Here is a 16,982-nt window from a genome sequence, read left to right on the forward strand (position 1 = left end):
CCTTCGGAGGAAATTAATACTTCATTAATGTCCATAGTAAAGTGAATGGGTTTCGCAGGTGAAGGTTGCCCAGTATTTATCAGTGAATATTTTCAGTTTATCTTCTTAATGTTAATATATGTTATAAGCTCATTTTTGTTAATTATACCTCCTAATATAACCTTGTGACAAGATTATTTGTCTTATGCTTTATCTAGCCTGTGGAGTGTTGGCAATATTCCAAGAAACTACTAAAATTTTTGAAAAGATGCTGCAGATTATAGTGCTACCTTTGTGCCAGTAAATCCATGTTTCTTCATGCTCTCCATAGAAGAAATAGCTTATGTTATTAAGCCTCCTTGATGAGATTGAGAATAACTTCTCTTTTGTTTTAAAACCAAATTTTTAAGAACTAAATTCATTTTGATATACATATGTCATTGTTGAGAAGGAATCTTTCAGTTTCTAATTGACTTCCTAAGTAACAAGGAAGGCTTAACTCTGTTCTACTTGACAGGACACTTGTGGCACAGCCCCAGGTTCTTGTCAGTCTGGAGTGTTTGAATCCTTCTGAAGCAGTTAGTTGACTTGTTGTTTTGTTGGTAACCTGCAAGTCTCATCACAGCAACAGAAATATGCCTTTTGACTGGTCCAGAGAACGACAGTGTTAATATTAACTCACACATCTGTCAGAGATTCAGCCTAAGAGCTGAAGAGCTATCTGCAACTTAAAGTGATTGCCAAGAACTTAACACTAATTGACATGCTAGATTCATAACTAAGTAACACATTATGACTAGTGCCAGTCATCTTAGAGAACACAATTCCCAATCTTGCTGCCCATTTTATCTTTAGAGGCTGAAATGACATTTTGGAGAAGATTCTTTCAGAAAATCAAATTCTCTTAGAAAAATGTGATGATGATGAATATCATGAAGATGAATAGCATTGCTGTGATCTGTTCATGATAATCTGATCATTTCTATGTTATGACAGGTGGCCAAGAGAAGTGTTTAATTGAGCTCTATGATGCCTTCCTCTAGAGAGATCCTTGACCAAGTAATGGTCATTTTCCACTGCAAATTAAGAGGAGGCAGAAAAGAGAAGAGTTGAATATGACACATATCTTTGCCATTACGTTTAACTCTATAATCTTTATTTCTCTTTCCCAGCCCAGATATTTCAAATGCCTTAAAAATGCAATTAACTTTTTAATTTACTTATCAAAAGGAAACTCTGCAACGATATACAGTCTAATAAAGGAGATAGCTTATAGAGGTGTGTGCCTGACGACTCTCTCTCAGGATACAGATTTTTTTTTCTGTTGTCATTAGCAGTTTCTCCTTGGCATTTCCCTCCATAGAATTGGAAATGTGCCTTTTAACATTGTTTTAACAACATGATAGCACTAATAAACAATTGTATTCTCTATGATATTCTGTATGAGATTTTTACCTTTGTGAACAGGATCTGTAGACAGTCCCTTTTTGAGCATGATGATTATAAGGATGATCTGCTGGATGAATTCATTAAGCAGAGATTTATTCATATGTCTGATGGGGTCACCAAAGTGTATAATATTCATGCATACTTATCTTTTGGAAGCATCCCCATAAATAAGCCCATTTCTGATTGATGCTTATACGTGATAGATCAGAGCACAATCATGCTGCCAATCACTGGTTACTCATGCATGGAATTAAAAATCTTCCAGATCCATGTCATTTCTATATTTGGTTTGGCTTTACCTATTACTCAAAGTAAGAAAAAAAAAGAGAAGGAGGATAAGATGTAAACAGATATAATTTTAACGTTAAAAGGATAGCAGGATACTTTCAGGCTGTTCCAAAAGAACTGAAATAGCATCAGTCTAATAATATCCTACATGAACATTGTTGAATTTATAAATATGAATGACATAGGAATAGTCACTGAATGCTATTATGGTACTTAAAAATAGTGAATAAATGTACCTTTGTAAGAATTTAACTCATTGGCATTAGATAAAAAGGACCAATGGCACATTTTAGGGAAAGTTTAAAAAAGAACAGAAAAAAATGGACTTTCCTTCAAATTACACACATTTTATTTCAATTGTGATAAAAATTACTGTAAAGCCTAGTCTATTTATGAAATAGTTGCACCCTAATATTTTTGATTTTTGAAAATTATTCTTGGATCACTATATAAATAGGAACTCTAATTTCTTATCATGGAGAACTCCCCATAAAAATTTCAGCATTTTTCACAAAATCATCTTTCTATAAACATGCATGAAAGAGCAAATGCTTTTAGAGGAAAGATTATAGAATTGTATTGAAAGATTTGAATAAAAAAGCCAAGTTCATTAAGGCTATATTATCCAAAATTAACTTGATTGCACAATTAGCTTCTTAATTCATATTTTAGAGACTGTAGCATTGATTTATGACAATGATCAGGACTCAGAATTCAGAAACAGATCATATTGCAAAGCAGTAAAAATAGCAGTTTATCCACTTGTGTCAAGGACACAATAATGAAGTTATCTTTTTGGAAAAAAATAGTCTTTTTTGGCCAGAATAAATACATGCTTAAATATATTCGACAATATAAACTTAAGAGCTACTTTAAGCTGAGCATGTTGTTAGCTGTTAATGATAAAATGATGAGCATATCAGAGAGAACTGCTGCCCTATGGACACTGTATTACAAAATTTTAAATAAATATTCATGGCTTTAAACAAAATATTAAAAAAGGAAAAAGGATACTTAAAAGTAAATTGGATGAAATAGTAGTATGTCATTGAAGTATGATAAATTAGCACAAGGAGAAAAGGCAATTCCAACAATGCCAAGTAAAGTAGCATAGGCAAATATCATCATAGACTGTGAATAAATTGCCTTTATGTAAGTCATTAAATTATTTTCAGTGAAGGAATCTAAAATGGATTGATATGAATTATAAGTTATTGGGGATGTTTATGAATTTCCAATAAGTTATTTACCAATAGCAATTCTTAAACATAGAAATATAAGAGATAGAAACAGAAATATAAAGAGATATGATAGAAACTCTGACAGAGAGATTAAGATATAGAGAAAGCAATCAGAATATACAGTATAGTAGTTTCTGCAGAAAGAACAAATGAAGAGACAAAAATGAACTATTATTATTCATAGAAGATAAATATTAATTATAAAGTCAGAAAGCAGCAAAAATATCTAGCAGAACAAATAAAAATACACCCATATATAAACTAATTTAAAAAATGAGCGAAAACCAAATTACCAGTAAGAATAATAAAAATGGAAACATTACAAAGACTTCTCATCTTGCAAGATAAGATGTGGTAAGTGTATGTAAATAATTTGACAAGGAATGGAAAAATTCATTGAAAACCAAAACTGTTACAAAACTGACGCTATGAAAAACCGAATAGTCTTATATCTAAGGAATGGAACTTGGAACTTAAAACCTTTACACAAATAAAATGACTGGCTTGGATGGCATTACTGGGGAATTTTCATAAATACTCATGGAAGAAATAACAGTTCATCAATTTTACATGAACTATTTTAAAGAGTAGAGGAAAAAGGAACACTTTCAACATAGTTTTAGGAAACCAGCATAATACTGATACCACACGCCACTCTTTTTTTTTTTTTTTTTGAGACGGAGTCTCGCTCTGTCGCCCAGGCTGGAGTGCAGTGGCGCAATCTCGGCTCACTGCAAGCTCCGCCTCCCGGGTTCACGCCATTCTCCTGCCTCAGCCTCTCCGAGTAGCTGGGACTACAGGCGCCCGCCACCACGCCCGGCTAATTTTTTTGTATTTTTAGTAGAGACGGGGTTTCACCGTGGTCTCGATCTCCTGACCTCATGATCCGCCCGCCTCGGCCTCCCAAAGTGCTGGGATTACAAGCCTGAGCCACTGCGCCCGGCCTTTTTTTTTTTTTTTGAGACGGAGTCTTGCTCTGTCGACCAGGCTGGAGTGCAGTGGCGCAATCTCGGCTCACTGCAAGCTCTGCCTCCCGGGTTCACGCCATTCTCCTGCCTCAGCCTCTGGAGTAGCTGGGACTACAGGCGCCCGCCACCACGCCCGGCTAATTTTTTGTATTTTTAGTAGAGACGGGGTTTCACCATGTTAGGCAGGGTGGTCTCGATCTCCTGACCTCATGATCCGCCTGCCTCGGCCTCCCAAAGTGCTGGGATTACAGGCGTGAGCCACCGCGCCCGGCCACACGCCACTCTTGACATTGTAAGAAAATAATAGTTCAACATCCAAAGTTAACACAGCAGCAAATATCCTAAACCAAATACTAGAAATTTAAATCTAGCAATATATAAAAAGAATAATAAATTATGGTCAAATGAGATTTATACAAAGAATGCAAGAAGGATTTACTACTTGGAAATAAATCAATATAATCAATAACATTAACAGAGTGAAGGAGAAAAACATAATCATTTAAATGAATGTTGAGACAGCATTGAATAAAATTGAATTCCTTTTCATAATAAAACATCTCAGCAAACAACAGTGGAAGTAAAGTCAATCTAATAAGGAGGATTTATGGGAAACCTACAGTTAATGCCATTCTTTTTATTTGAGACAGAGTCTCGCTGTTTCGCCCAGGCTGGGGTGCAGTGGCGCGATCTCCGCTCACTGCAAGCTCCGCCTCCCGGGTTCACGCCATTCTCCTGCCTCAGCCTCCCCAGTAGCTGGGACTACAGGCGCCCGCCACCTCGCCCGGCTAATTTTTTGTATTTTTTAGTAGAGACGGGGTTTCCCCATGTTAGCCGGGATGGTCTGGATCTCCTGACCTCGTGATCCACTCGCCACGGCCTCCCAAAGTGCTGGGATTACAGGCGTGAGCCGCCGCGCCCGGCCAAATGCCATTCTTAATTGTGAAATGCTGCGTGCTTTTCAACTGATACCAAAAAACAAAAAGACAAAGGTAGCCATTCTCCATTGTTATTTAGCATTGTACAGGAGTTCTGAACCAGTGCAATAAGGTAAGAGGGATTGGAAAGGAAAAAGTACAACTGTCTTAACAGTTTGCATTAACATATTCACAGAAAATACAAAAAACTGGAAAAGTACCAGAACTATTGAATTAAGTTATGAAGTTGAGAATATGTCAATATTGCAAAATTTATTGTTTGCCCATATATTAATTAGAAACAATTGGTAAATAAAATTTAAAATACAACATTTACACACACACACAGACACACACACACACGGACTCACACAAACTTCCAAGCTCTGTCTGCTGGGAAGCCTAGACGCAATGAAACCTCTGTAGCAATGAACACATCTGGTGATCAGATCTGTGTTTCTAGTACCATTCTCCAATTAAAGGAAAAAGAATTCTTGGAGAAATGACTGATCTATGTATGGCTGGGGTGGGAAAAATACAAGATGAGTCTGAAACATCTTATATTTACAGAACACAAGTGCTCAAAAACCGAAGTGGTAGGAATGTGTCAGAGACACAGAAGCTAAGGGAATAAACTCCCAGTGGCCAAACTGGAACAATTTGAGCAGCAAATTAAATGACATAGCTTAGAATTTTACCTCAAAGCATAAAATAAATGTGCAAGAGTCTATATTGATATGAATAAATTATTGTATAAATAAATAAATTGGAAGGAATAAATCTCTATCAACGAATCTCAAATAATATGCAGAAATGGTTCCCTCAAGTAGGTGGAACATAATCTCTTTATCCCCTTAAGTTGGGCTACATACAGTGACTTACTTTCAAAGAGCGCTGATACGGTTTGGATATTTGCCCCTTCCAAATCTCGTGTTGATTTGATCCCCAGTGTTGCAGGTGGGGCATCGTATTCATGGACAGAAAGACTCAATATTTTGAGACGACAATTTCCCCAGTGCTCATCTTTATATTCAACTCAAGTTTATTTTGTGGAATTTGACAAGATAGTTCTAAACTTTATGAAAAGCCAATCTCCCAAGAATACTAATTAATACTTTAAACAGAATTTTTAAACTGTGTGTTTGGTAAGTTGTCCTATTAAATATCAAGTCTAATATAAACTGTATTAAACAAGACAACGTGATATCAGTGCAGGCATAGACAAATAGATCATTAGCATAGAACTTGAAACTGACTCATTAAATTTAATTACAAATTATTGGAAGTAATTATTCAATTGTGAAATAAAAATAAATGCCTACCTTACCTATTACATATATGTATACATATACAACTGTACAAAACTCCAAGGGGACTAAAACCTAAACAAGAAACCAAAACTCTTTTATCAGCTAGTACAAGAAAATATCTTTATGCACTTGGGTGAGAGAAGAATTTCTTATGGCAAAGAAGCATAGACTATTAAGTAAAACAAGGTTGAATTTTGTGAATTAAAATTATTTATACATCAAGAAGAATGCCTTGAAGAGTAGAATAAATGTTTAAAATGCATATAGCTGACAAAATATTCATCTTCAGAATATTGTGTGTGTGTGTTGTGTGTATAATAAAAACAAGCAACCTTAAATGGAGAAAATACATTAAGAAGCATTTTGTATAAAGAACATCTGAATCATTTATTAAAATTTATTAAAATGCTTAACCTCACTGTTTATCAAGGAAGTACATGATAAATCCAACTTTACAACCATTATGTAAGTTAAAAAATTAAAAGTGGGTAAATACTAAGTGTTGGAGAACATGTAAAATAATAGGAAATCTCATAAAATTGCTAATAGGTGCTTCAAACAGAATGACCACATTGGAGAGCAATTTAGTAATTTGAATGGGGAGCAATTTAGTAATTTCCAAGTAATTACCAAGTAATCTCACTCCTAGGAATATACCCTATAGAATAGCTTGCATATATGTATTATATTAGAAGGCAATACACAATGATTTTTTTTTTTTTTTTGAGATGGAGTCTGGCTCTGTAGCCCAGGCTGGAGAGCAGTGGCACCATCTCAGCTCGCTGCAAACTCCGCCTCCTGGGTTCAAGCGATTCTCCTGCCTCAGCCTCCTGAGTAGCTGGAATTATCGGCGCCTGCCACCGTGCCGGCTAATTCTTGTTTTTTTTTAGTAGAAATGGGGTTTTGTTTTTTTTAGTAGAAATGGGGTTTTGCCATGTTGGCCAGGCTGGTCTCGAACTCCTGACCTCAGGTGATCCGCCCTATGCAATGATTTTCAATGCAGAGATGATCTGTAGTATTGAAAACATTAGAAACAACCTACATGTCTAGCAAAAGTAGAATGGATAAATATATATTATAGAAACTCTGACAGAGAGATTAAGATATAGAGAAAGCAATCAGAATACACAGTATAGAGTTTCTGCAGAAAGAACAAATGAAGAGACAAAAATGAACTATAAATATATTATGAAATACTGAAATGAAAATGATAAAAACTTTGTCTATATATACAAGCATGGAGTATCTAAAAAAAAAAACATAAATTTATACCTGAAAAATAAAGCCAAACTAAGTTACATATGGATACTTCAATATGGTCATTTTGATTATATTTTCGTACATATGGAATGAACATTTATTTCTTAATATCAAACTCAGGAATAAAGCTTACCTTAAGAAAGGAAGTTTCATGTATTTGTACTGTTTAACTTCTTAAGATGGTGATAGTTTTTTTTTTAATTTTATTATTATTATACTTTAAGTTTTAGGGTACATGTACACAACGTGCAGGTTTGTTACATATGTATACATGTGCCATGTTGGTGTGCTGCACCCATTAACTTGTCATTTAGCATTAGGTATATCTCCTAATGCTATCCCTCCCCCTCCCCCCACCCCACAACAGTCCCTGGTGTGTGACGTTCCCCTTCCTGTGTCCATGTGTTCTCATTGTTCAACTCCCACCTATGAGTGAGAACATGTGGTGTTTGGTTTTTTGTTCTTGTAGTAGTTTGCTGAGAATGATGGTTTCTAGCTTCATCCATGTCCCTACAAAGGACATGAACTCATCATTTTTTACGGCTGCATAGTATTCCATGGTGTATATGTGCCACATTTTCTTAATCCAGTCCATCACTGTTGGACATCTGGGTTGGTTCCAACTCTTTGCTATTGTGAATAGTGCCGCAATAAACATACGTGTGCATGTGTCCTTACAGCGGCATGATTTATAATCCTTTGGGTATATACCCAATAATGGGATGGCTGGGTCAAATGGTATTTCTAGTTCTAGATCCCTGAGGAATCGCCACACTGACTTCTACAATGGTTGAACTAGGTTACAGTCCCACCAACAGTGTAAAAGTGTTCCTATTTCTCCACATCCCCTCCAGCGATCATTAAAAAGTCAGGAAACAACAAGATGGTGATAGTTTTTTAAGTGTTACTTGTAATCCATGCATCTTGGTATGCCTGTAACTTTTTTTAATGAAAAATAATACTTTAAAAAGAATGTCTAGTAGTTTAAAGATTCCATTAACATATATATATATAGATATATAGAGAGATAGATAGGTAATATCATTTTTTATGCTGTATTGGCTTAGGTATCTCTTGAGAATTTAATGACTCAATAATTCAAAGTAGCATTTATATATATGTGCTTATTATTGCAAGTAAAATGTGAGCCTATCATTTGTATGGAAAATTGAAAAACTGTACATTTGGACAATTCTGTGAGATCACACTGGACCCTCAGATCCTCCCTTCCAACGTGCCATACAGCTATGTACACCGACACCTGAAAAACTATTAACCCAAAATGTCTCATCTTTTTTGTTCTCATTTTATAAAAATGGTTTATTTTATGGGCACTGGTGAAGAGTAATGGTTCAATGTATAAATATTGATTTAAATCACAGAGCAGCGCAATTCTCTAACTTTCTAACATATGTTTAACAAGATGGAGAGTCATCTGTTTTTTGAAGATAGGCAGATAAAACCAATATGTTCATTTAAAAATACTGTACTACTATATATACATGCCCAAACTACTTTGGAGACTGTGAGGGGTAGGATTTAAAAGAGATATAAGCAGGCTCTGGGATGCTACTTTTGACTTGAGTGTGGTTACATGAATGTGTGCACTTTGTATTAATTCACTGTACTTCACTCCTATAATTTGTGCATTTTTTTGCATGTGTATTGAATAAAAAGTTAGGAAAAGGAAGCTCATTATTTTATCTTTATAATGGAAAAAAGTTTATGATTCACTAATAAGTAAAAAAGTGATTTGTCAGAATAAAATGATTACATCATCCTTTGTGCATAGCAAAATGTTTGATTAATTATATGCTCCCACAAAAAGATTCACTGAATGAATGAATGAATGCATAAACCATGTAAAAAATATGTGCAGTCAAAACATTTAGAAGTAAATATAAATGCAGCTAAATGCTAATAGTGCTGGGTTTGTGTGGGGGTGTTATGGGTGATTGTTTTCTCTCTTTTTCAAATTTTAAAATAAATAATGGACTTTTAATGTCATCATGGGTGTAGCCAGTCCCATAAGGTGCTTCTATGATGGAAATTTCTTACTTGCTTCTGTCATAGTTATGCTTCATAGTGTGTGTGTATATATATACATATTTCTATTTTGGAGTTTTTCTTAAAAGTTTGACAGTTAGCTGAGAACATTTGGGCTACCTATAGCCAGCCCCCATCCCCAGACCAGATCAAATGGAATTCCCTTTTATCTATATCATGGAAGCTGCTTATCATCTCAGTGATTTTTTTCTTCAAGATTACTCATTTTTGGTTCTTATAACTAGGTATTTTAAGTACTGGAAGGCATAGGGTTAGAGAAATCACATATTAATGCTGTAGACATTCATAGTCCTGCAGACCGTTTCTGATGAAGAATAAAAGCTTTCATTTAAAGCTTTTTCTCTAACTTCTAACTTTCTCACCTGTGATCACTGAATAGATATGCTCTGCATGACACACTTGGTGTGTTAAATTTTAAATTTGTGAAGGTTTTTGTTTACTTTTAAATAATCTTTTGAATTAAGATATAACAGCCATTCATAACATACACAAGTCTGCAGTGTCCATTAAATGATTCTGACATATGTATATACCTGTGTTACTACTACCCAGATTAAAATATAGAACAATTTTGTACCCAGAAGGCTCCGTGGCACCTCCTCACAATCAGTTACCAACCACCTCCCACCCCCAACCAAAGATAATCTTTCAGGATTCAGAAGTCTTTTATCAACAGAATTGATTTTTTCATGTTATTGAACTTCATACAAATGGAAGTAAATGGTACATATTCTACTGTGTCTGTTTTCTTTAGCTCATAATTATGTTTATGAAAAATATCCATGTTGTTGCTATGTAATACTCCATTGTCTCAATTGTGACAACTAATGATAGGACTTGGGGTTATTATGGTCATACCTAACTAGATGGGAGTTAAGGACCGCGGGGAAAAAGCACTCAGGTCACAACGCTCCTGCTCCAGGAACTGTCTGGCAAGCCCAGCTGCAGAAATAACTTGCTATAATCTTAAAACTCATTTTACCTAGTAACTGCTGAAACTACCTTCCATGCCTCTAAGATTAGTTTACCTTCCACCAAGATTAGTTTTACCTACCCCCATCACTCAACAATTACAGCTTGCCAAAGCTGGAAAAAATTCTCTAGGCCAATGAACTATCTTTCAAAACATTTTACAAAACATTTCTCTTACCAATAAAACCCCAATCTTTTCTTTCATTCTGTGGACACCCTGAAGACCAACCAGGTCTGTGTGTATGCACCAAATTACAATTTGGTTTTTGTGTATATTTGCAAAGAAAACCTTTGCTTAAGGGTTTTCTTTGTATTTGCATTTCTTTGCATTGTTAAGCCCAACTTAACAAATGCTTTCATCCTGGCACATAAGCCTTATCCACAACTCATCATAGGTTTGCAGGAGCACACTTCGTATAAGAGCCACTTAATGTGGAGATATTAAGCTTCCCTTGATTGAAATAGTCATGTGCTTCTTTTATCATCACAGTTTAAAAGGCAGGACAGATGTGCCTCTCTCACCAAGACCATGTTCCCAAACAGTAATGATGGTAAACTAGTTTTATTTTTAATTTAATATTTTTGAAAACTGGAATTTCCAGTAGTTGTTAAATCATTATCTCTTTAAGAAGAATGTGAACTTGAAATAATTGAGGCTGAACAAGTCCTTAAAGAATCTCATTATATGACTCAAATATGAGGGAAATAGGGAAGTTAAAATTCTCATATTTGTAGAAAAAAGTTTGGTGACTATGTGTGAAATAATGAAACTGTACTCAAGTGAGAATGGTTGGCACTACATGAAATTAATCAGATGAACAATATTGGGAAAGGAGTTTAACAGCTAAAAAGAGATTTGAGTTTATATTGTTAAACTGCACACGCATTTTTTTAAATTTGTGCAAGAAAAATATGAAAAATACATTGTTTGACTTAACTTAATTAACAAAAAGTGGCCTAAAAAGTAGACTATCTACTAGAGAAATTTTCCCAAGGATTAAATAATAACCTCAAACGGGAGCGCTGTATTTAAAAGTGAGACATACCAGTTATAGACTAGACCAGCAGAGGGAGCTCAATATATTTAGCCAGTAAAGACATTGAAGACAGTTAAGATTCTTGTTAGGCAGACCCATACGGATGAGGATAATTACGTAGTTTTATTTTAAATATGAATTCTCAGACATAAATATATTCATTAATGATTACAGATAATTTGAGATTCCATCCTCTCAGTTTTAATTGACTGCCTTAGTTGAATTCAATTATTTGTATTATAAGAACAGAAGTCAGCCTGTGCGACAGAGTGAGACTCCGTCTCAAAAAAAAAAAGGACAGAAGTAAACTATATTCAGTGTAAGAAGTGTGAATAAATTTAAAAAATACACTAACACATATATTAGCATTTTTACTGAATTAAAAAATACAGCAATAGAATAATGAGATAAAGTTTTGTTGTAGAGTCGTGATAGTGGACCCTGTGAATAAAATACAGCAACTTAACCAAGTGGGAGCAAAACATTTTATGATTCTTATGATAGAAATATACTAACAAGTTCTAATTTTCTTTGTGCCTATATAGATGAACATCAAAATCACAGCTATTTTAGCTGATACCATTAAAAATTAATAAATATTGAATCTGCTCATTTTAATGGAAATAATATGTTTAGAAATTTGGAAGAATAAAAAGAAAAATACCAAGGTGGGCATGATTAGGTTTGTAATACTTAACTTCTGAGATATTTGAACAATGTTCATTGACACTGCTTGAGACTGTGAAGAAGTGAGTGATAGATGCTTAAAGTGATTTCAAAAGGAATACATAATGATGGAGTATGTACATAAGGAAAGGCTTGCATGCTGAAGGAGAGAAATAAAACTGTTATGGTGAGAGTGTGTTTGCAATATTCTGCAAGCTTTTTCAGAATGCTATTCTATAAAGTCTGGCTAAAATTGTTAAGGTAAGAAATTTAACTGGTGTAACCATCTTATAGATTGTGTTATAACCGTTTTAGTGGTAGACTGATGAATTATGTCATAAAAAGGCACTTTCAGAAAACTGGCAATGTTTAAGTCTTAATGGGAAGGAAATCTGCCTATGCCTCTCTTTTTTCCAAGTCCCTTCCCTCCCTACCCCATAAAGATGGGTAAGACTTTAAATCTTTCCAACTATTGCTGTGGGAAGTATTTCATGGAAGCAATCATGTAAAAGAAAAATATAGAGAAGTATATTTCCAGGTTTTTAGGATTATACATGTATAGAAACAAAATGAGAAAATTGCCAGGGCTAGAAATACAATTTGAGAAGCCTAAATAGAACGAAGCCAATAGTGATTCCTTCAACTGTGGATTTTATGGACTGAATATGTACAAATGTTGGGTATAAATCAGGGCCAAATTTTCCACAAGAATCTAGAATATATCAAAGTCTAAAACAGGATGATAGCCACTTTAGAGAAGAAACTGAGCCAGAACCACACTGTTTCTAACCAAATGACATGCATCTTCTCTGTGTTTACATTCCTGTACACACATTCATGTTAACTTATATTGTATCATATTGAAGATAATTCTATATAATGCCTCCAAATTTAAATTCAGTTATTCTCCACAAATGCTTATTGTAGTTAAGCTATACTAACTTTGAATAGAACCACAGAGATGCTGGTAAACGACTTATGTTGCATACATGAGGGAAACAGCTTTTTTTTTTAAAATGATGCCTGTATAAAGCCTCTTCCTGTTGAGATGGATTCCAACACACACTCACACACACCTCTACACACACTTACACCCTCATATGTAAAAATTTGCATATTAGATTGTTTTTCCTTAGAAAATTTACTATCTATTTACTATTCTAAGATAAGTAAATAGAACATAATTCTCTAATATTGGTTTTTTAAACTAATAAATCCTTAAGTATTTTATACCATATTTTAGTTAATATTGACTTTGAGAAGTATCGCAAACTATACTTACTAAATTTACAAAGATAATTCTAGATAATTTAAGAATCATCATCTATGCAGTTTCAAAAAAAAGAAAATTGGCTGCTAGACAATTTTATAGATGTTCAGTGGTTCGTGTGTCTATTTCTGCATTTTATTACAGTTAAATTGCCCAATAAAAGCTAAAGGGCAAAGTAGAGATATCATGTGCTCTTTAGAAAAAAACTATAAAATTTAAGACGGAAGAAATTTGGTCTGTAATGACAATTTTTATGTTTTTCTGGCTTTAATAACTTAATTATATAAAATGTTTTCAAATACAGTTGATAAAATCTCTAAGTATAATGGTTTGGCAAATACCATATTCATTTGAAAAAGTAATCAAATTTAATATTTAAAATAACATTATAAACAAATTTGTAAGTGGGGTACAGAGTAAACATGTAAGTATTTACTACTCTGCTTATGTCTGATATTAAAGATTATTGGAAAAAAATAATTGCTATGGTGACATTTTAGCTTTAATTTCAAGTTTAATATTAGATTGTTGAATTGAGAAAATCAATGTTGTTTTCACTTAATTTATATACTTCTAATATCTCTAATTGAAATGTTATTACCTGCAGGTGACTGTAATTTAATTATACTATTAATTTTATCTTTTAAAATCTTGTTATATTAATTTGGGTTTTAAATTACATAAAATGTTGCCATTAATGTAATTATAGATTACTCTAGTGTGAAACTTGTTGCAAAGTAAAATGCCTACCATGGTCGTCTCTGCGATAGAGCCGAAGCTGTTGATGAATATGTTGCATGTGACATTGACTGGAGGGCCTGAAAAAGAGATTAAAACATAAGAGCTGTTTAGAGACTTATCTAAATCATTTTCAAATAATTCCTTGCATTCCATTATTATTATTCTATTATATATACATATATATATATATATACACACACACACACACACAGAGATGCTTAAAAGTGAAGCAATAATTCCACACAACATGTATTGAGAATCACAAGGTTCACATGGAACACTGATACTGATCATTTTTTACCTCTCTTGGTCTTAGTTTTTAAAATCTAGATGTCTCTAATGGCTCTGTAATGCCTGATGCTGTAAGTCCAATATCTAAGCTCCTTCAGGGATAGTTTCTATTGATCTTTTCCCCACTGCATGGGCTATACTTTTCTATTTCTTTGCATGTCTCATATTTTTGTTGTTGAAAATTGAATACTTTAGATAACATAACGTGGCAACTCTGGAAACCAGGCCTTTCCACCTCCAATACACAGTTTGTTGTTGCTGGTTTTTCTTGCAGTTGTTGTTCTTTAGTGACTTACCTGGACCAATATGGTAAAGTTTTCATTTCCCTAGAGTGCACAGCCACTGAAATCTCTGTTTAGTGAGCTTAGTGGTAAACTAATATTTGGTTAGAGATTTCTTTAAAGCCTTGAGCCAATAAATCTTCCACTCTTGCCAAGGGTCTTCCATGGGTTTGGGGACATCTCTTCAGTGCTCAGGCAGTTTACAACTCTACCTTACCCTTCACTTCCTGCTTGCACAGAGCCTGAGGTCCACCAGAGGTGAGATACTGGGACTCTCTGAGGACTTCCCTGGACATGCACACAGCCCTGTATGCATATGTAAACTCCAGATTGCAAGGATATGTTAGAGCTTTTCAGAGCTGCCTAAGAACATTGAATTTTCCAGGTCCTTTATAATTTTTGTTCAGGCTCTTACTTGTCCCAACTAGTGTCACAGCCTTAGGCAGCTACAATGTTAAACAATCTTCTGATTATTTTCCACAAATGCCCTAGAGATAGAAATTTTTCCCACCAAGTGAATTCTTAGTCAAATCAAATAGTGGAAAGCCCTTTGAGTGAGGCTCTTCCAGGGAGCTACCAGACAGGCAGAATAGTGACAAGGCTCTGGAGATGGACCTTCTGAGGAATTCCAAACTTGGTCAGCCAGCTCTGGTAGTTTTACAACTTCTATTGTTTAGAGGCAGCTGGATTGCAAGGCTGCTGCGGAACTGGGAATGTCGGCCAAATTAATATCCCTTCTGTTCTTACAGACATTCATCAGTTTTTCTCGAATAAACACTCTTCAGGTTGTTGCAAGCTTTTTATCAATTTTAAAAGTTCTAATGGTAAATCTTGACAATTTTGCCGGCTTTTGTTGCTTTTTTTGGAGAAGTGAACTTATTGAATTTCTCACGCCTCCATTCTGGAAATTTCTTATTAATGCCCGATTTAGTATTCATCATAAATCCAAGGATTTTTATTTTTATGAGGCCCACTTATTCATTCCTTTACTAAATATCCAAAACCTTTGCACACAAAACTGAAGAAGACATAAAAAGATTATCATCTAGCAGAGAAGGAGGAGCAGAAATCGGTAAGTTGTTTTACATTTCTTGCTGCCAGGCACTACATTAGCTGATTCATAGATATTTAATCCATAGTAACTCTGAGAGAGGGTAATATTCCATCATTTACGTTTTCAGGAATTAAAGCACAGTGAGCCTACGTAAGATGCCAGTAGGTAGCACATTTAGAATGTGAACCAGTGCTCTGATTCTAAAAATCATTCTTTTCCCACCGTCTTGTTTACACGACATTCAAAACATTTCATTATCTGGCTACAAACTTTGTTATTAGGCAGATAACTATATAAATAGAAACATAAAAATACTTTGTGCTAGGGGCTAAAATAGCTCTGAGTTACACTTTATGTAAGTTAGTCAAGGAACACCACATACAGAAACTAATATCTAAGACTAATTTCTTTGTTTTTTTTTTTTAACCTGAGCATAATTTTTGAGTAAATTGATTTTACAAGGTTTGCTACAAAAATGCCTAGTAACCCCTTGACTTATTTCTGTTTCCCTCTTTTTCGGAGATAATTACCTCAATTCATTTAATCCATTCTTCGGATATTTACCTCAATTTCTCTACATAATATGTTTTTTTCTTTTAGTCACATCTTCTGATGCCCACAAAGAAGATAAAGATTTAGGCTTTTTTCATACATCATCCTTATCTCTACTAATATAAGCCTTTTTTCTGTCTTCCTGCTATCCAATATCTCTGTATGAAAAAAGGCTTTGTCTTTCTTGTTAGATCAATATTCACTTTTTACATTAATATGACAAGGTAGGTATTCACCCCAGCCAAACAATAGAATATATTATACTTTCTTTTTCCTTCCCTGCAGGACATTTTCCTGAGATTGGCAATTGCTTCATATATAATATTTCACATAACTTTCTCCACATTAATTGTTAACTTATGGACAAGCTCTGAAATGTCTAAGTTTTGATTCAATATGTACAGATCCATCAGGTTCTCTATGAACTTTACCTTCCTCTGGATTTACAGAGGAATGTAATGAGAATGTTTTGCTCTGGTTCAAAGCAATCGTTCTATGACCTCCCAATCATCCTAGGAATTACTTCCATAACTTTCTGTTCTGGGATCCTCTTTCATGGTCCCATACTTCTTTCTTGGTTTATTTCTTCATTTTAGTGGAACATATGCTTCAGTAATGTTTTGACAAATGCTGCATAAG

The 16,982-nt window shown here is 34.4% G+C and overlaps 1 protein-coding gene across 2 annotated transcripts in view; it reads right to left on the reverse strand.

The window, feature by feature from the left end:
- GLRA3 (glycine receptor alpha 3) overlaps nucleotides 1-16,982 on the reverse strand; it is a 176,727-nt gene that overhangs the window by 104,368 nt on the left and 55,377 nt on the right. For both annotated transcript variants that reach the window (XM_004088566.3, XM_003257993.4), the window contains exon 3: nucleotides 14,175-14,242. In XM_004088566.3, coding sequence (XP_004088614.1) covers nucleotides 14,175-14,242 — 68 coding nt within the window. The remainder of the gene's footprint in view (nucleotides 1-14,174; nucleotides 14,243-16,982) is intronic.

This window comes from Nomascus leucogenys, chromosome 7b (genome assembly GCF_006542625.1).
Source record: "Nomascus leucogenys isolate Asia chromosome 7b, Asia_NLE_v1, whole genome shotgun sequence".
Classification (NCBI taxonomy): Eukaryota; Metazoa; Chordata; class Mammalia; order Primates; family Hylobatidae; genus Nomascus; species Nomascus leucogenys.